This window comes from Oncorhynchus keta, chromosome 7, assembly GCF_023373465.1.
Source record: "Oncorhynchus keta strain PuntledgeMale-10-30-2019 chromosome 7, Oket_V2, whole genome shotgun sequence".
In the NCBI taxonomy this organism is placed as follows: Eukaryota; Metazoa; Chordata; class Actinopteri; order Salmoniformes; family Salmonidae; genus Oncorhynchus; species Oncorhynchus keta.
The window spans coordinates 37,473,162-37,494,664 of NC_068427.1; the positions used below are offsets into that span (position 1 = coordinate 37,473,162).

Here is a 21,503-nt window from a genome sequence, read left to right on the forward strand (position 1 = left end):
TAGGCATGCTGGCAGGCTCAGATCCTCTCCTACTAACATGGCAGCAGCAATGTTCTGTGCTCATCGATTTGGGCCCTGGCACACCTAATGACACCTCCAGTTAGAACAGAATGAAGAGGGAGCTGCCTTGTTTATCCCCCAGCTCAAGACAAGACAATAAAGAGTGTGTGTGTGCACGTGGGCGTACAGATGTTGAAAGACGTGGTTCATTTCAGGACTGCCAGAACCATTTTACCACGTACAGAAACAGTGTGCAAAACTCACCAACCCCAGTCCTCTTCCACATCCAAAAAAAAGACAAGAGCACCAAAAACAAAAGACCACTGGGCACAGATGTCAGTTTAACGTCTAGTTTTGATTTACAGTTGGTTGAGTTGTCAACTAACGTGAATTCAACTTGAAATCAACAACAAAAAATGACCATGTCATTGGATTTAGGTTCAAAGTTGGGTGAAAAAAATACTAAATGGCCTTATGTTGATGTCTTCTTACAAATCCAATCAGTTTTACACCTTTATTCAATCACATTGATTTATTTAGTTGAAATGACGTGGAAACAATGTTGATTCAACCAGTTTTTGCCCAGTGGGGAAACATTGATATTGGCACACTGGTGGCAGCTGCTCACATATTATGTCACTCTGTTGTGACCGTGCTGAAAGAGCACTTTGTCATAGAAGCCTAAGTCTGTGTGTGGTGACATGGGTTCATTCATCCATCAACCTTCTCGGTGCAGAAAAACAGGTCGTTGTGCTGTAGAATCAGACAAACATATAGCATTCACTCATTTCACTCAACCTCTAAGTACTATATCTCTTGACACATTGATAAAAATAATCATGGCCTCTAAACCTTCAAGCTGCATACTGAACCCTATTCCAACTAAACTACTGAAAGAGCTGCTTCCTGTGCTTGGCCCTCCTATGTTGAACATACATGGCTCTCTATCCACCGGATGTGTACCAAACTCACTAAAAGTGGCAGTAATAAAGCCTCTCTTGAAAAAGCCAAACCTTGACCCAGGAATTTTTTTAAAACTATCGGCCTATATTGATTTTCCCATTCCTCTCCATTTATAAAAAAAAAGCTGTTGCACAGCAACTCACTGCCTTCCTGAAGACAAACATGATGAAGCCCCAAAATTGCCCTCCTTTTTGAAGCCTGTGTTTCAAACGTAAGGAAGTGGATGGCTGCAAATGTTCTAGTTTTAAACTCGGACAAAACAGAGATGCTTGTTCTAGGTCCCAAGAAACAAAGAGATCTTCTGTTGAATCTGACAATTAATCTTGATGGTTGTACAGTCGTCTCAAATAAAACTGAAGAACCCTGATCTCTCTTTTGACGAACATATCAAGACTGTTTCAAGGACAGCTTTTTTCCATCTACGTAACATTGCAAAAATCAGAAATGTCTGTCCAAAAATTATGCAGAAAAAAAAATTAATCCATGCTTTTGTCACTTCTAGGTTAGACTACTGCAATGCTGTAATTTCTGGCTACCCGGATAAAGCACTAAATAAACTTCAGTTAGCAGCCGTGTTTAGCACTAGAATATTGACTAGAACCAAAAGATTTGATCATATTACTCTAGTGCTAGCTTCTCTACACTGGCTTCCTGTTTAGGCAAGGGCTGATTTCAAGGTTTTACTGCTAACCTACAAAGCATTACATGGGCTTGCTCCTACCTATCTTCCAATTTCGTCCTGCCGTACATACACGTACGCTACAGTCACAAGACTCCAGCAAACAGCTGGAGGCAGGGCGTTCTCCTATAGAGCTCCATTTTTATGGAATGGTCTACCTACCCCTGTGAAGACTCATCTCTTCAGTAGGTCCTATGATTGAGTGTAGTCTGGCCCAGGAGTGTGAAGGTGAACGGAAAGCCACTGGAACAACGAACCGCCCTCGCTGTCTCTGCCTGGCCGGTTTCCCTCTCTCCACTGGCCCTGTCCGGGAGTACCGTAGGATGGGGCCTACAGTGTCTCCTGACCCCTCCTGTTTCAACTCTCTAGAGACAGCAGGAGCGGTAGAAATACTCTGAATGACTGGCTATGAAAAGCCAACTGACATGTACTTCTGAGGTGCTGACTTGTTGCCCCTGCGACAACCACTGTGATTATTATTATTTGACCCTGCTGGTCATCTATGAACATTTGAACATCTTGGGCATGTTCTGTTATAATCTCCACCCGGCACAGACAGAAGGGGACTGGCCACCCCTCATAGCCTGGTTCCTCTATGTTTCTTCATAGGTCCTGGCTTCCTAGGGAGTTTTTCCTAGCCACCGTGCTTCTACACCTGCATTGCTTGCTGTTTGGGGTTTTAGGCTGGGTTTCTGTACAGCACTTTGTGACATCAGCTGATGTAAGGATTTTGCAAATAAATTTGATTTGATTTAGTCATACCTGGGTTCAAATAGTATTCGCGTTCTTTCAAGGAGTGTTTGATTGAGTCTTGCTTGAGTGCCAGATGGACGGGGTTGGACACTTTTGGAACTATTACAATAGTCTTGGCTCTGGTCTGGGTACATGTTCTTTAGCTAACAGCTCACAGACACAGTTCAGGTAGGCTAGTCTACATTAGATTATTATTGATAAGAGCGCAAATATTTGTATTTGTCAACGGCAGTCAAGCATCAATCATCATGTCACCAGTATCAGACCCCCAATATTATTGGAAAGGAGCATCAAGACCGGCCGTGCCACTTTCATCACCGTGTGAAGGCCATCATAATTGATTTAATCTGAAGCCTAATAAACTGCATGGTTTTGTAGTGGGAGACCACATATCATATCGCGTGACTCCAAGTTTACTTCGATGATGGTTATTATATCAATATGAGTATAAAAATGTTTCCACCACCATTTCTAGCATAATTAATTTTACCAACACAAAAATATCCCACCGTGTCAAACTAACTAACTAACTATCTGTCGGCATTTATAAAATTGTACTGAAACTTAATTTTTGTTTTTTGGTATTTTTTTTATTACCTTTATTTAACTAGGCAAATCAGTTAAGAACAAATTCTTATTCACAATGACTGCCTAGGAACAGTGGGTTAACTGCGTTGTTCAGGGGCAGAACAACAGATTTTTACCTTGTCAGCTTAGGGGTTCGATCTAGCAACCTTTCGGTTACTGTCCCAATGCTCTAACCACGAGGCTACCCCGCCGCTCGAGTAGAATTTTACTCGCATAAAAACTGTGGTTTGTGATGTACAATCTCCAGGGCTGGAATACTAAAAACAGGTCCCACACCACCACAAGCCTTCTCTACCTGATGCACTGTAATCCCACAGTAGACCCCTGTAACAGTAGCTACCTCCATATAGACATCACACCAAACACTCACTCTTTCACCACCCCACCACCATCCTAGGAGATGAAAACACTCCAGTCCCAAAACCACAGAATCAATACCAGCAAGCCAACTGCTGCCAGGAAAGTTAAAGATGGAGCGACAGAACAGGAGTAGAGGGAGGAGGAGAAGGAGAGAATAGGAGCAGGTCTGGGAGCCCAGCGGAAGAGAGCGCTGGCTGCAGACAGATAAGTGTGGTTTGTTAAAGACCACTGACAGGGTTCGATAGGCTACATTCTAAATGTAACCCATTACAGTTAAGTGTCCAAAATGGTCATCAGTAACGTAATTTTGAGATTACCCAAAATCAGTAATGTAATCGGATTACTTTCCCTTTAAAGAGTAACTTTCATGAAAAGTTGTTTTAATCGAAAACCAGGATATTTTAGGCTTAGTTATAGTGAAACACATTCATTCTGGTCTTCATTTTCGACAGTTCATTGCCAGGGTGATATATTGTTCTTTTAGTAGTACATCTAGCTGTTTTTACCCCTAGCGGTTGAACTCCACCATTGAAATGGTGATGTAGAGGCACCTTGAGAAGGTTCCTCTGTCGTCTCAAGGAAGGGGTTCATTATGAAGTACACTCCCTTCTAGATGTGCTGGGTGGTACCACCTCAAGGAAGGGGTTCAGTATGAAATACACTCCCTTCTAGATGTGCTGGGTGTTACCACCTCAAGGAAGGGGTTCAGTATGAAATACACTCCCTTCTAGATGTGCTGGGTGGTACCACCTCAAGGAAGGGGTTCAGTATGAAATACACTCCCTTCTAGATGTGCTGGGTGGTACCACCTCAAGGATGGGGTTCAGTATGAAATACACTCCCTTCTAGATGTGCTGGGTGGTACCACCTCAAGGATGGGGTTCAGTATGAAATACACTCCCTTCTAGATGTGCTGGGTGGTACCACCTCAAGGATGGGGTTCAGTATGAAATACACTCCCTTCTAGATGTGCTGGGTGGTACCACCTAAAGGAAGGGGTTCAGTATGAAATACACTCCCTTCTAGATGTGCTGGGTGGTACCACCTCAAGGAAGGGGTTCAGTATGAAATACACTCCCTTCTAGATGTGCTGGGTGGTACCACCTCAAGGAAGGGGTTCAGTATGAAATACACTCCCTTCTAGATGTGCTGGGTGGTACCACCTCAAGGGAGGGGTTCAGTATGAAATACACTCCCTTCTAGATGTGCTGGGTGGTACCACCTCAAGGAAGGGGTTCAGTATGAAATACACTCCCTTCTAGATGTGCTGGGTGGTACCACCTCAACGCTCACTATAAAAGCAGGTGACCGTGTGCTTTATTTGGCAATGGCCTTGGTAAGTGGAGTGTACCAATACATTTTGCATGATGCTTCCTTGACTAAATTCAAAAGGCAGTTAGGCACATTTCTGCATATGACTTAATTCAACGTTTTCATACACATCTATGTGCTTTTATGAAGAAAACAAAATGTAGGCTATGACGATTATAAGTTTATAATCGTAGCTACATCCATCGTAACAAGAAATAGATGACAATGGTGGTCATGTCAAGTCATTGTATTTTTCCCCAAATGTGATGACTGATTGGTGGTGCTGTATGCTAAGACAGTTGGCTCATATTTGTGAGTTCTAATACCACATTGGGCAGATATATATAGATTTAAAAAATATAAAATGAACCCCTTTTTTGTGGTATCCAATTGGTAGTTACAGTCTTGTCTCATCGCTGCAACTCCGACTCAAGAGAAGCAAAGGTTGAGAGCCATGCGTCCTCTGAAACACAACCCAACTAAGCCGCACTGCTTCTTGAGACAATGCCCACTTAACCCAGAAGCCAGCCACACCAATGTGTCAGAGGAAACACCGTACACCTGGCAAACGTGTCAGCGTGCACTGCGCCCGGCAAGCCACAGGAGTGCACAACAGGACAAGGACATCCCTACCAGCCAAACCCTCCCCTAATCCAGATGACGCTGGGCCAATTGTGCGCCAACTGGTGTCCCAGTTGCGGCCGGCTGCAACAGAGCCTGGACTCGAACCCAGAATCTCTAGTGGCACAGCAATGCAATGCCTTAGACCACTGCACCACTCAGGAGGCCTCAGGCAGATATATATATTTTTTTCAAATCCTTTATCTACATTATTTATTGCCTGCCACACACTTGTAATTCTGAAAAGTGAAAGCATGTCTGTGAGAAGGGATGCCCTGGTAGTAGTTGTAGGTTTTTATACAGTAACCAAGACCAATCTGTGAGTTCATTTGACCATTGGAAAAAGAGCTACTGTGTAAATACTGCAATGTGAGTTGGATTGAATTCATCTTAATTTCTAAGGTGATGATGGCACTTTTCTTCCCAATACAATACCGCAATAAATGTGAGTCCACATTTATTTTGCGTCCCATGGGGGATTCGAATTTACACCGCAAGTGGCAATAGATGTCAGCAAATAAGTGCCTTACACTGTGAGTTAAATGTGCATCATAAGCAAATACGTCCCTGGACATCATTTTATTATCAGAGCGTGCCAGTGGACTCCTGGTATATTTTAGTGAGAAACTTTTGGAATCAGGTACAACTACCTTTACCCACCCCCAAAATGAATATTTACTAGCAATTCCCCCCAACCACTACGTCTCACCTGAATGCATGTTTTGAAAATTTGAAGGGGTAAGGGCAAAGGCGGAAATTGGGGTTGAGAGTTACCCTTTAAGAGGCATAAGACGACGACAAAAAGGATCCACCAAACGCATTTGGTGTGTCATCATAGTGGACTGACTTTTGGTCAGACTCGTTCGAGTGGAATTAACTTAAAAGTTGCACCTTTTTTCCAAAGGCTGAACTGAATGTCATTGAGAAAACAGAAATGATGTCATAATGTACTTTTACACAAAGATCCTTTTGGAATTGAAAAGTAATCTAAGTAATCAGAGTTTTTCAAAAGTATCCAATCTGATTACAATATTTTTGCTGGAATAACTGATTAGTTGTTTTTTTGTTGTAATCAGATTATATGTAACTGGACAACACACAGCAAGAGAAGAGAGGTGGACTTATTTTACCTGGATGAGAGACACGTTGTTGAGACTCAATCTGAAGAGGAAGTTTCTGTGTAAAAATGACAGAGAGGAAATAACAGTTTAAACAAACAGTTAATAAACACTTTGTTTACATGGCAGTTGTGTGTGTTTTCTGTTACAGTGAGTCAGAAATGGCACCACAGGTCCCAGAGTGGGTTGGCGGAAGAAAATAAAAACTGGGGCCCGTAGTTTTTCCTAATCTGGTAACCTAACCAGGTAAACCTCTGGACCTTACACAATAAGAAGTGATTCTTATTGTTGTAAGGTCCAGAGGTATTGTTGTGAAAAGGTTTAATATGGGCTATGATGGGACCAGATACTTTCTAATCAGGTAACATGGTTAAAAAAAATCATGGCCCTTGGCGAGGATGAAAACTCTGCAACAGTGTAGTCCCTTACGGAAAAAATACATGAATTTCACATATGATAACGTGTTTTTGTAACACTTGACATGTGACATTTCACATGTGAAATCATGTGTTTTTGGAACACTTCACATGACATTTTCTTGAGTGTATTTTTAACAAGGCTGAGGTATACTTTAAAGTTCCAAGTGTAGGAATACAGGTGAAATTATTTAATGATACAGACATGGTGGCGTAGAAGGAAGATCGGAATGCCATGAACCAAGAGGTTGTGAGTTCAAATCACAGATAAGGACATGTTGAATAATAATGACTGTATAATTAAACTAACACAGTGTGCAAAACATTAGGAACATGTGCTTTTTCCATGACTTAGACTGACTAGGTGAAAACTATGATCCCTTATTGACGTCACTTGTTAAATCCACGTCAAATCTGTGTAGATGGAGGGGAGGAGACTGGTTAAAGGATTTTTAGGCATTGAGACATGGATTGTGTATATGTGAGCAGGACAAAATATTAAAGTGCCTTTGAACGGGATATGGTAGTAGGTGCCAGGTGCACCGGTTTAAGTATGTTAAGAACTGCAACATTGCTGGGTTTTTCACACTCAACAGTTTTGCATGCGTATCAAGAATGGTCCACCACCCAAAAGACATCCAGCCAACTTAACACAACTGTGGGAAGCATTGGAGTCTAAATGGGCCATAATCCCTTCGGAATGCTTTCGATACCCCGTCAAATTGTGGCTCTTCTGAAGGAAAAAGGTGGTGCAACTCCATATTAAGAAGGTGGTCCTAGTGTTTGTACCCTCAGTTTACATCATGTATGTTAAAGTGAGTCAAATATGTAAGTTGAAAACACTAAAAAGTTTAAAAAGTTAAAAGTACAGTGTGCATCATAACTCATTTTTGTTTGCAGGGCATCACCTGTGAAAATCCACATGTGAAATATAATCACATGTGAAGTGTTCCAAAAACGAAATGCTTTCACATTATTTCTCATGTGAAAGTCCACATCATCAGATGTGAAGTGTTTCAAAAATACATGGTGTCACGTGCAAAACATGGGGAAATGTCACGTGAAATCATGTGGTTTTTTCCGTAAGGGAGTGTTCATATGAATTGTATTGGAGAAAATTAGGGTTAAGTGCCTTGCTCAAGAGCACATTGACAGTTTTTTTTAACTTTGTCAGCTCTGGTATTCAAACCAACGACCTTGTGCTCTAAATGATAGGCTACCAAGGACTAGGGAGGTTTCCTACACAGACACAGAGAAAGCAACATGATTGGACAATAAAAAACTCACAGGGCTGAGCTTGTTTTATTTAGTCCAGCCCTATGCAACCATAGACCTAATGAAAAATGTACAGTCTGTCAGCTATTTTGTTTATTGATGAATTCCAGTTAATAATTTGGGTAGCCTAGTCAGCACAAGTTTAAATATAAACCAAATTTGATCCCAATTGTCTATAAATACACACCGCTTCGTTTACCCTGACCAGAGAGACGCACAGTAGGCTAGACTATGCAACTGCTGTTGTTAGTAGGCTACAGTTGACCAGACTGAAAAATAGTATTGTTTCCACGCAATACAGCATTTCAGATCGCTAAGGTTTAGGTGTATGGGATACTACATTTATGAATGATTTTTTGCTTGTGTCTGTTGAGAGTAATGTGTTATCACGCTTACCAAATAAACACCTGAGGAAAATGGAGAGCGCGCCATGAGCTTTGTGCCTGTACCGCTCAAACTGCAATTTTCTGTTTAATCTGATTGGTCAAGACATGCAAAGAGCCTGCAGCAGCACTCCGATGTGAAGCACAGAGGAATTGTGGGTGAGTTGACAAATCATTAGGCAAAATCTAAAAATTAATAAAACACTTCGACCGTGTTTTTAACGCTTTGCATCAATATATTGTATTGAACTAAATAGAAAGAACTGACAAATGATGCCTCGCCACATGTTTTCTGGCAGCCCATTACTGATTCTCTGCAGTCATATAACAACTCTGGAGCTAGACGTTGTTTCAAAACGTCCAGCTGCCAAAGTCCAGACCAGGCCCTATCAAACAAGCCTCAACAAACTACTTAAAGAGCAACTGAAGGCAACTTATCTGGTACAAAACATGTATTCGAGTATCAAAATTTACTACAAAGTGTAAATAGGATAATTTTGGTCATAAAGTTATTCTTGTCCAAAACTGAGATTTGCGAGATAAATACGAACAAGTGGTTTTTCACAGAATGAAGGGTACCGTAACATTTGTGTTTATTTCCATCCTGCCCACAGCTGGCAGAACCCAAGTGATCATCAATTCGGAGAGCAACTACGGAGCGAGATAGCTGCCAAAAGGTTGACGGTACATATCGTTTTGTAAGAAAAGCCATAGTAAATGGTTAGGATTGTAAGAAAAGCCATAGTAAATTGTTAGGATTGTAAGAAAAGCCATAGTAAATTGTTAGGATTGTAAGAAAAGCCATAGTAAATTGTTAGGATTGTAAGAAAAGCCATAGTAAATTGTTAGGATTGTAAGAAAAGCCATAGTAAATGGTTAGGATTGTAAGAAAAGCCATAGTAAATTGTTAGGATTGTAAGAAAAGCCATAGTAAATTGTTAGGATTGTAAGAAAAGCCATAGTAAATTGTTAGGATTGTAAGAAAAGCCATAGTAAATTGTTAGGATTGTAAGAAAAGCCATAGTAAATTGTTAGGATTGTAAGAAAAGCCATGTGCGAAACATGAAATATAAATGTTAAATTAGATCTGTAAACGTATGACTATAAATGTACATTTACACATTCCATTTGTCTCCCTTTACTCAGTTACAGATCTTTTTAATCGATTCAAACTTTTGTCAGTATTGTGGCATCTGCAAAGGCCATGAACCAAACGTAGCTAGTTGAAGTTAGCTTGTCAATCAAGCAACTCTAGCCCAGACATGAGGTTTTCTTTGCAGCTTCCGGCTTCATTTGAAAATAAAAGTCTAGAGCTTGTTTTAGAACTGCATTCAATAACGACGTTACACCAGTATATGGCGTAGTATAGGCTTGGGCATTCAGAAAATGACTTGTGTGAGAACGATAAAGACAGCCTTGTCTAGAATAACCGCCTGAGCTGCAAAATAGAAAATACATTATTTAGGCTATGCCTATTCCGCTATCTAAATATGCCATGCTGTTATGTGTTATTTAATTGCCATATAATTGCATAATTTATTTTTATAGCCGCGTTGGACTACTGTGGTGACCATGTAACCTAATGGATCACACTTTTCCCAGTATTTGGGAGCATGGGACGGTAGGCCTTATATTAGGCACTTTGACTGTTGAATTAGTGAATTCCACTCTGTGTGTAGGCATCACTCAGAGGCTATATCCATATCAATAAATGTGACAAAACAAAATATTGATTAAGTTTAGGCTATAACCTGTCCTGAGTGAAATAGCCAAGGGGTCCCAAATGGTCAAAACTATCTATAACCTATTCTTATCGCCTGGTCTGTTTACCCTGCATCAGCCACTGCATGTGCCTCTTCAACTATTTAGCTTAACATTTATTCAGAGGGATATATTTTGAGGCCTGTGAGCTAAGGTCTTTTTTTAAAGGGACCCCTATTATAAAACACAAATAGAGTTTAAAAAATGATTCTGCAGGACACCATCACACTAAAGTTGAAGGGCTATTTTTATTTGGATCGGCCTAAATTAAACTTTGAATTATTAAAGTGATAGGCTAAAGAACTTGATCATTTTGAATACACACACATGGATTTCCATTAAAGAAATGGATAAGACTGTTCTATTCTCTTTGATTTTGTTCCTATTGCAACTCAGACAAATGACTGAATGGATGACATACTGACTGACTAAATTGAATGAAGGATGAATGAAATGTTCAAATATGTTGCAATGACGAGTTGCACGCATCATGCATGCTGTGGACTTCATTTGGTTAGTAGGTAAATAGGCCTACATTAGGGTATAATGACTCTATGGCTGCATGACTCCAGAAGGGCATCTTCTGAGGCTGAGCGGTGCTTTTCCGAAGGCGCATGGTGCTGTGGTGCTGCATGGAGATCACAAGCTCTTCAACTGGACATCAGTATCGCGCTGGACGGAATAGCCTATACAGAGACTGCCTACAGTAAGACCACTGCAACAGAGGTATTGTTAGTGTGGGAATGAGCTTATGCCAGACTTAACCTACATTTAACCTCTCACTTGTTCATTTCAAAGTCCATATGTTTCATATAAATCATGAAAAATTAGTTTAAATTCATATTAACCGCTCATGCAGAATATGCTTTGGCAAGATTAAGAGATTTAATAAAATATCCAATAAAAATATATTTTGAGTGACTCCAGTGGTTATACATAATTCATAGATTCACCAAATATCTCAAATCATTCTATATACTATTGGTTATGATGAATTATTCCTGGTAGATACTACTGGCTATGATTGCAGACAGAGCCCAGAGAACAGAATGGTGCAGTATTGAATCCGTCATATTTGATAAGGTGCATGCATGGGGATGTCCACGTCACCCAGATATATGCCCATGCTTTAGAGATACACCTAGCGGACTGAAACTTCACTGTTGTAGGCATAATACAGCTAGTGCTATCTAGACTTATGCTGCCAAACAAATCCATTACATTAGCTAGCTAAATGTGAAGTAAACTCAACTGAGGATTAATAGACTTAACGTGCAGGATACCTCTTTCCGGGATTCCCTGACTTCACTTTTCTTATACTGTGGTACGCTTGTTCACGTAGCACTCCTCACAGGCAGTTTGGCGTATGTTTTTTGTCGAGATGAAACTGCTAAACTCTGTAAGTTATTATTGTACGTCAGAATTGCAACAAGATTTGTTCAAGCCTAAAATGTTAATCTATAAATCAGAAAATGGTGTTTGTATGTTCACAGGTGAAATGTCATGTTTTACGTTTCACGCATGGCTTATTCTTATGATCTAACAATTTACGTATGTATTTTCTTACAATCTTAACGATACCTATATTCAAACTTTCGGCAGCTAACTCGCTCCATACCCAGGGTAAATTTGGCTTGACATTTGATATCCCTATGGGGCTAGTTAGAGATCATCAGTAAATTACACAATGTACATGTGACAATAATTTGAAGTCAATAGCTTCAACCTTCAATGAGTTACAAATCTCAAACCAACTATAAAATTGTAGAAATTAATATACAAATATTGAAAGCATTTAATGAGAACTACAAGAACTTGGCCACTGTCCCACACCAATCGGCTGAAGCTAATTGGAGAAAGAAGTTGGCTTGCTTGTTAGCTAGTCTAGGCTAGCTCCAGACACAAGACCTGGTTAGACTGTTTCAAGTTATCTGGAAGGGTGAGTGACTAACTGTGTGCTGTTTTGGCAGAGTGAAAGTACAAACGCTACTCATATTCGAACACCCACATCAAAACATGGCCCAAATCTGGTTCTCGGTCTCATTTCCTGATGAGGATAATTGAACCAAAGTTAAATCAGGAAGTTCAGACCCCCTTTAACATGATGACCACTTTTGAATTTATTTCAACATTGTCTATGATAGAAAGTGAGGAATTCTCAGCAGCAGCGAAGTGCAGGGCCAGGCAGAGTGTTTTGCTTAAGTGATAAATGAACAAGAGATAAATGAAGGAATGCATTCTTACCTTGCACCCACTATCAGCTCATTCCTGGTCAGATCAAGGGTCAGTTGGGAGTAGTCTCTCACGCCCGGGTGGGAGAAAATAGAGATCCAAGGACTCAGGGCTGAAAGAGAGGAAGAAAAGAGTACAAGGGATAGAGAGTGAAAACCAAAGTGAGACTTAAGTAAAGTTAAGGACTACAAAGGATATTTCTCTACTATATTGTAACATGTCTTCTGTTGGGCTCCTGGGGCAGCCTGTTCAGTCGAGTTAAATTGAAGGTGATAGCAACATGAGTAACGTCTCTGAAAAAAACAACTAATAAGAGAGATTCGGAACACTTCTAATTCACATTGAAGTGGGTTACGTTAGACGTCCTGAAAACACACTGGAATCACCCTGTGCTCTGATATGGTGGTCATGATCTATTTTGTGTTGTTATGGGTCCAAAACAGTGTAGCATTCTCTATATTGTCATAAAAAAAACAGCCCATTATCACCAATTTCACCTTTGTATATGCTTTCAGTTGGCCAATAATGTGAAAGTATGAAGTAGCCTCACCTGATGTCTTACAGGTGCAAACATGTCTGTCGGTGAGAAACGACCTATACGCTGTGGCCTGAAGCAGCGAAGGACTGAGTGGGTAGATTGTGATTGTGTCCAGCAACTGGTAACCCCCCTCTGCCGAGACCCCAGTGGGATCCAGCAGAGAGGGACAATGCTGTCTAAGACCACATCAAGCCTACTGAGCCTAACGCAACCAGTCAAAAAGAGCCCTTCCAGGAAACACTCCCCAGCGCCTACTTCTTCAGACATTTGACAGTCGCTTCACAAATCAATAACAATTTCTCTCGGCAGAGTCACAGGAAGGCACACAATGCACCTTGTAGAGTGGCAGGTCCAGAAAGTGCTCAGCTGATCTCCATGTGATCGGCGCGTGGGTTTGCTAAATGGATTTCACCACATGAGAGATTGCAAGGTGAATGGGATTTGTTAATTTTATGTGTAGAACACAATATTGAAGTGGTTGGTTGCTTGGATTCAGCGTTGCAGTGTGTTTAGTAGCATATAACATGACAGAAAACGTAGACATAATTTTTTGTTGTTGTTATTCCCAGAATAATAGTATTTATTTATTTTGGCCCCCTGCAAAGACAACCTTGGACATCTTCAGTTTGTTTACTGCATAAAAAAATGCATTTACCATTTTAAGAAGTGAATGCTTGAATTTGAACAAAAATTATTAAAATAACAAAAAGCTCAGTGGGGGGTTTCTATAAAAAAATGCATGATTTATCTCTCCTGATATTTTAACATTTTACTGCAGTGGGCTAAATTAGGGTGACAGTGTTTTTGGTCATCTTAAACAAATCTACTTTGAAACAAAAGTACACACCTCTGTCACGTTGTATAAATGATTGGAGACAGGCGTAGTAATTCGTAATAGGGGGTTTTAATACTCCACCCAAAAATACAACATGCCATGAAAGGCACGGGGACGAAGCCCAAAACAAACATGTATGCAAAAACACAGGGATGTGACCCAAACCAAAGAGTTACACCACTAATAAATACACGGGACGAGACCCGTAATACAATACACAGGACGAGACCAGTAATAACAATACACAGGACGAGACCCGTAATAACAATACACAGGACGAGACCCGTAATAACAATACACGGGACGAGACCCGTAATAACAATACACGGGACGAGACCCGTAATAACAATACACGGGACGAGACCCGTAATACAATACACAGGACGAGACCAGTAATAACAATACACAGGACGAGACCAGTAATAACAATACACAGGACGAGACCCGTAATAACAATACACGGGACGAGACCCGTAATACAATACACAGGACGAGACCAGTAATAACAATACACAGGACGAGACCAGTAATAACAATACACGGGACGAGATCCTTAATAACAATACACAGGACGAGACCAGTAATAACAATACACGGGACGAGACCCGTAATAACAATACACAGGACGAGACCAGTAATAACAATACACAGGACGAGACCAGTAATAACAATACACGGGACGAGACCCGTAATACAATACACAGGACGAGACCAGTAATAACAATACACAGGACGAGACCAGTAATAACAATACACGGGACGAGACCAGTAATAACAATACACGGGACGAGATCCGTAATAACAATACACGGGACGAGACCCGTAATAACAATACACAGGACGAGACCCGTAATAACAATACACGGGACGAGACCCGTAATAACAATACACAGGACGAGACCAGTAATAACAATACACAGGACGAGACCAGTAATAACAATACACAGGACGAGACCCGTAATAACAATACACGGGACGAGACCCGTAATAACAATACACGGGACGAGACCCGTAATAACAATACACGGGACGAGACCCGTAATAACAATACACGGGACGAGACCCGTAATAACAAGTACACAGCAATACACGGGACCCGTAATAATGAGTACACAATCCATGCAGCACGAAAGCCGAAACAAAGCACATGTACTCAAGACCAACGGACATGGGAACAATAACCGACAAGACAATGGTGAATCAGGTGTGCATAATGAAACAGTTTAAGGCCGGTGACGTAGACCCCCGGAACTGGTGCACAGAATGAGCAGCATTACCGGGGGAATCCGTGGCAGTACGCCATCCCGACGTGCTGCTCTAGCAGCGTAATGACACTGGCCTCGGGGACGACCACAGGGACGCAGTGCGGGTCGGTCAGGGAGCTGATGGTGAAAATCCCTGGTCAGTGAGCCGTCCAGGTTGTCCACTCCAGGAACCCAGCAATGCTCCTCTCAGCCGTACCCCTCCCGTGTCGCACTGCACCAGCAGTGGGAATACACCGGCCTCGAGGACCACAGAAACGAGGTACGGTCAGGGCCAGTTGCAGCTGCCAAAGTTGGGTCATTGGACAAGCCAGTTGCCAAAGTTGCATCCGCGTCGGACGGGCCAGTTGCAGCTGCCAAAGTTGCGACGGTGCGGGTCGGTCAGGGCCAGTTGCGTCGGACATACCAGTTGCTGCTGCCGAAGTTGCGTCGGACGGGCCAGTTGCCGAAGATGCGTTGGATGGGCCAGTTGCAGCAGCCGCGTCGGACGGGCCAGTTACAGCTGCCGAAGTTGCGTTGGACGGGCCATTCCGCGGTCTCCATTTAGGATCGGTTATTCTGTCTCCGTGTAGGATTGGTTATTCTGTCACGTTGTATAAATGATTGGAGACAGGCCCAGGAATAAATAATAGGGGGGATTAATACTCCACCCAAAAATACAACATGTTATGAAAGTCACGAAGCCCAAAACAAACACGTATACAAAAGTGAAAGAGCTGCAAAATCTGGACCCCTAAAAATCAGCCGGGCTAGACAATCTGGACCCTCTCTATCTAAAAGGATCTGCCGAAATTGTTGCAACCCCTATTACTAGCCTGGTCAACCTCTCTTTTGTATCGTCTGAGATTCCCCTAGATTGGAACGCTGCCGCGGTCATCCCCCTCGTCAAAGGGGGAGACACTCTAGACCCAAACTGCTTCAGACCTATATCTATTCTACCCTGCCTATCTAAGGTCTTCGAAAGCTAAGTTAACAAACAGATTACCGACCATTTCAAATCCCACCATACCTTCTCTGCTATGCAATCTGGTTTCCGATCCGGTCACGGGTGCACCTCAGCCACACTCAAGGTACTAAACGACATCATAACCGCCATCGATAAAAGACAGTACTGTGCAGCCGTCTTCATCGACCTTGCCAAGGCTTTCGACTCTGTCAATCACCATATTCTTATCGGCAGACTCAGTAGCCTCGGTTTTTCGGATGACTGCCTTGCCTGGTTCACCAATTACTTTGCAGACAGAGTTCAGTGTGTCAAATCGGAGGGCATGTTGTCCAGTCCTCTGGCAGTCTCTATGGGGGTGCCAGAGGGTTCAATTCTCGGGCCGACTCTTTTCTCTGTGTATATCAATGATGTTGCTCTTGCTGCGGGCGATTCCCTGATCCACCTCTACGCAGACGACACCATTGTATACACTTTCGGCCCGTCATTGGACACTGCTATCTAACCTCCAATCGAGCTTCAATGCCATACAACACTCCATCCGTGGCCTCCAACTGCTCTTAAACGCTAGTAAAACCAAATGCATGCTTTTCAACCGATCGCTGCCTGCACCCGCATGCCCGACTAGCATCACCACACTGGATGGTTCCGACCTTGAATATGTGGACACCTATAAGTACCTAGGTGTCTGGCTAGACTGCAAACTCTCCTTCCAGACCCATATCAAACATCTCCAATCGAAAATCAAATCAAGAATCGGCTTTCTATTCCGCAACAAAGCCTCCTTTCACTCACGCTGCCAAGCTTACCCTAGTAAAACTGACTATCCTACTGATCCTCGACTTCGGCGATGTCATCTACAAAATTGCTTCCAACACTCTTCTCAGCAAACTGGATGCAGTTTATCACAGTGCCATCCGTTTTGTCACTAAAGCACCTTATACTACCCACCACTGCATCTTGTATGCTCTAGTCGGCTGCCCCTCGCTACATATTCGTCGCCAGACCCACTGGCTCCAGGTCATCTACAAGGCCATGCTAGGCAAAGCTCCGCCTTATCTCAGCTCACTGGTCACGATGGCAACACCCATCCGTAGCACGCGCTCCAGCAGGTGTATCTCATTGATCATCCCTAGAGCCAACACCTCATTCGGCCGCCTTTCGTTCCAGTGCTCTGCTGCCTGTGACTGGAACGAATTGCAAAAATCGCTGAAGTTGGAGACTTTTATCTCCCTCACCAACTTCAAACATCAGCTAGCTGAGCAGCTAACCGATCGCTGCAGCTGTACATAATCTATTGGTAAATAGCACACCCATTTTCACCTACCTCATCCCCACAGTTTTTATTTATTTACTTTTCTGCTCTTTTGCACACCAATATACCTGTACATGATCTTCTGATCATTTATCACTCCAGTGTTAATCTGCAATATTGTAATTATTCGCCTACCTCCTCATGCCTTTTGCACACATTGTATATAGACTCCCCTTTTTTCTCTGTGTTACTGACTTGTTAATTGTTTACTCCATGTGTAACTCTGTGTTGTCTGTTCACACTGCTATGCTTTGTCTTGGCCAGGTCACAGTTGCAAATGAGAACCTGTTCTCAACTAGCCTACCTGGTTAAATAAAGGTGAAATAAAAAAATAAAAAAAATAAAATTAAAATGTCTGGGGGAGTATGTCATGTCGTGCTGAACATGAGGAGAGACGGGGAGTGTAGTACATGCTACATGCGTGTGTGCCTGCGCTTGTGTGTGTACCTGCAGGCGTGCTCGGAGAGAGTGTGAGTAGTGTTGAGAGCAGTTCACGCTCTAAAAGTGTAGGAGGGTGTTGATAACCCCTGGGTGGGGGGCTAAATATGAAATCCCTCCTCTACAGTGATATCTGGATTTACAGTTAATGGGCGATTATTGTGTTTGTTCACTGATCTGCGGAGCGACAGTTGAATGCATTAGCCAGCACTGTCCTCTCCCTCCTCTGGACAGTGCCTTAGACACTCGATGGGACATAAATCATAACCTTTAAATCCGCGTCTTGTCAGAATTAAAAAAGACAGAGAGAGCCTCTATTAAATAAGAAGTAGTGTCTCTGTCTCGCCACAAATACACTAGCTATTCACAGGAGGACTTGGCAGCTACAAAGGCAGTTTGGTAATGCTGATTTTACACAGCCAAAGCCCACCAAATTAGAAGACAGACCGTTGAGGGAAAACAAACACATACAGTAATCCAGATCTGATCATCTCGTGCTATCTGACAGAATTATTTTCGTTTGTACGCTAAAACGACGTGAACAGGACAACCCGGTAAAGACAGACACCATCGTTCTGCCACCACAATCTCTCTTTACCTATTCCACTAAAGTGTTTAGGGTAGCTTGTTGAGATGGCTACTATCAGATGGGCATCCCGGCTCTGATGGAAACACAGTTTAAGAGGCATGCAATTTGTTGATCCTGATGACTAGTCCTATCTAGTGAAGGAGGTCTACTCTATGATGGCTGTTATGTTAGTGTGACCCCAGATATCCTTCAGAAAGAAAGGACCTGGTAGGGCCCTGTAGCAGAACAGAGTGCAAAGCTTTTTAATGAATATATAATAGGAGATTATAGACAACTCATCTTTTCAGGATTCAAATCAAATCACCCCAGTTTAATTAGAATGAGAGAGAGATGAGGATGTTTTCTCTCAGTTCTGCTCAGGCCTCGTCAGTTAGTTAATGCCGTTTGTTGATGTTTAAATCCCTAAATGCAAAACAAACCATAACAAACCACTGGCAGTTGACCTAGGGGTCGGTCCGATAACCCTGGAGTCCAAAAGGCTTCATCAATAAATGCATCGTCAACATTGTCCCCACAGTGACCGTACATCAATATCCCAACCAGAAGCCATGGATTACAAGCAACATCTACATCGAGCTAAAGGCTAGAGCTGCCGCTTTCAAGAAGCGGGAGACTAATCCGGACACTTATAATAAATCCTGCTATGCCCTCAGACGAACCATCAAAAAAGCAAAGCGTCAATACAGGATTAAGATTGAATCCTACTACACCGGCTCTGACGGATGTGGCAGGGCTTGAAAACTATTACGGACTACAAAGGGAGACCCAGACGCAAGCTGCCCAGTGAATTAAGCCTACCAGACATTTGTCAACATTCACAAAGCCGCTGGGCCAGACGGATTACCAGGACGTGTACTCAAAGCATGCGCGGACCAACTGTCCAGTATCTTCACTGACATTTTCAACCTCTCCCTGACCGAGTCTGTAATACCAAATGTTTCAAGCAGACCACCATGGTCCCTGTGCCCAAGGAAGCGAAGGTAACCTGCCTAAATGATTACCGCCCCATACCACTCGTGTTGGTAGCCATGAAGTGCTTTGAAAGGCTGGTCATGGCTCACATCAACAGCATCCTCCCGGACACCCTAGACCCACTCCAATTCACATACCACCCCAACAGATCCACAGATTGCGCACTCTCAATAACACTCCACACTGCCCTTTCCCACCTGGACAAAAGCAACACCTGTGTGAGAATGCTGTTCATTAACTACAGCTCAGTGTTCAACACCATAGTGCCCACGAAGTTCATCACTAAGCTAAGGACTCTGGGACTAAACACCTCCCTCTGCAACTGGATCCTGGACTTCCTGACGGGCCGCCCCCAGGTGGTAAGAGTAGGAAACAACACGTCTACCACACTGATCCTTAACACTGGGGTTCCTCAGGGGTGAGTACTTAGTCCCTTCCTGTACTCCCTGTTCACCCATGGCTGAGTGGCCAAACACGACTCCAACACCGTCATTACGTTTGCTGACGACACAACAGTGGTAGGCCTGATCACAGACAACGATGAGACGGCCTATAGGGAGGAGAACTGGCAGTGTGGTGTCAGGACAACAACCTCTCCCTCAATGTGAGCAAGACAAAGGAGCTGATCGTGGACCACAGGAAAAGGTGGGCCGAGCAGGCCCCCATTAACATCGACAGGGCTGTAGTGGAGCGGGTCATGAGTTTTTCAAGTTCCTTGGTGTCCACATTAACAATGAGCTATCATGGTCCAAACATACTAAGACAGTCGTAAAGAGGGCATGACAAAACCTTTTCCCCTCAGGAGACTGAAAAGATTTGGCATGGGTCCCCAGATCCTCAAAAGGTTGTACAGCTCCACCATCGAGAGCATCCAGAAGAGAGCTACAGAAGGTAGTGCGTACGGCCCAGTACATCACTGGGTCCCAGCTTCCTGCCATTTAGGACCTATATAATAGGCAGTGTCAGAGGAAAGCCCATAAAATTGTCAGAGACTCTAGTCAGACTGTTTTCTCTGCTACCGCACGGCAAGCTGTACTGGAGCGCCAAGTCTAGGACCAAAAGGCTCCTCAACAGCTTTTACCCCCAAGCCATAAAACTGCTGAACAATTAATAAAATTGCCACAGACTATTTACATTGACCACCCCCCTCCCTTTTGTACACTGCTGCTACTCGCTGTTTATTATCTATGCATAGTCACTTCACCCCTACCTGCATGTACAAATTACCTCAACTAACCTGTAGCCCCCACACACTGACTCGGTACCAGTACCCCCTGTATATAGCCTCCACACTGACTCGGTGCCGGTACCCCATGTACATAGCCTCCACACTGACTCGGTACCAGTACCCCCTGTATATAGCCTCCACACTGACTCGGTGCCGGTACCCCCTGTACATAGCCTCCACACTGACTCGGTGCCGGTACCCCCTGTATATAGCCTCCACACTGACTCGGTACCAGTACCCCCTGTATATAGCCTCCACACTGACTCGGTGCCGGTACCCCCTGTACATAGCCTCCACACTGACTCGGTGCCGGTACCCCCTGTACATAGCCTCCACACTGACTCGGTACCAGTACCCCCTGTACATAGCCTCCACACTGACTCAGTGCCGGTACCCCCTGTATATAGCCTCCACACTGACTCGGCGCCGGTACCCCCTGTATATAGCCTCCACACTGACTCGGCGCCGGTACCCCCTGTACATAGCCTCCACACTGACTCGGTGCCGTACCCCCTGTATATAGCCTCCACACTGACTCGGCGCCGGTACCCCCTATATATAGCCTCCACACTGACTCGGCGCCGGTACCCCCTGTATATAGCCTCCACACTGACTTGGCGCCGGTACCCCCTGTATATAGCCTCCACACTGACTCGGCGCCGGTACCCCCTGTATATAGCCTCCACACTGACTCGGCGCCGGTACCCCCTGTACATAGCCTCCACACTGACTCGGTGCCGGTACCCCCTGTATATAGCCTCCACACTGACTCGGCGCCGGTACCCCCAGTACATAGCCTCCACACTGACTCGGTACCAGTACCCCCTGTACATAGCCTCGTTATTATTATTTTTTACTTTAGTCTATTTGGTACATATTTTCTTAACTCTTGAACTGCACTGTTGGTTAAGGGCTTGTAAGTA

General features: G+C 43.4%; 1 protein-coding gene across 5 annotated transcripts in view; it reads right to left on the reverse strand.

Moving 5' to 3' along the window:
- The window catches only part of LOC118385854 (semaphorin-5B-like), a 355,620-nt gene that overhangs the window by 198,309 nt on the left and 135,808 nt on the right, over nt 1-21,503 (reverse strand). For all 5 annotated transcript variants that reach the window (XM_052522729.1, XM_052522727.1, XM_052522725.1 and 2 more), the window contains exons 4-5: nt 12,473-12,572; nt 6,406-6,451 (exon numbers count right to left, since the gene is read on the reverse strand). In XM_052522729.1, the coding sequence (XP_052378689.1) occupies nt 6,406-6,451; nt 12,473-12,572 (146 nt within the window). The remainder of the gene's footprint in view (nt 1-6,405; nt 6,452-12,472; nt 12,573-21,503) is intronic.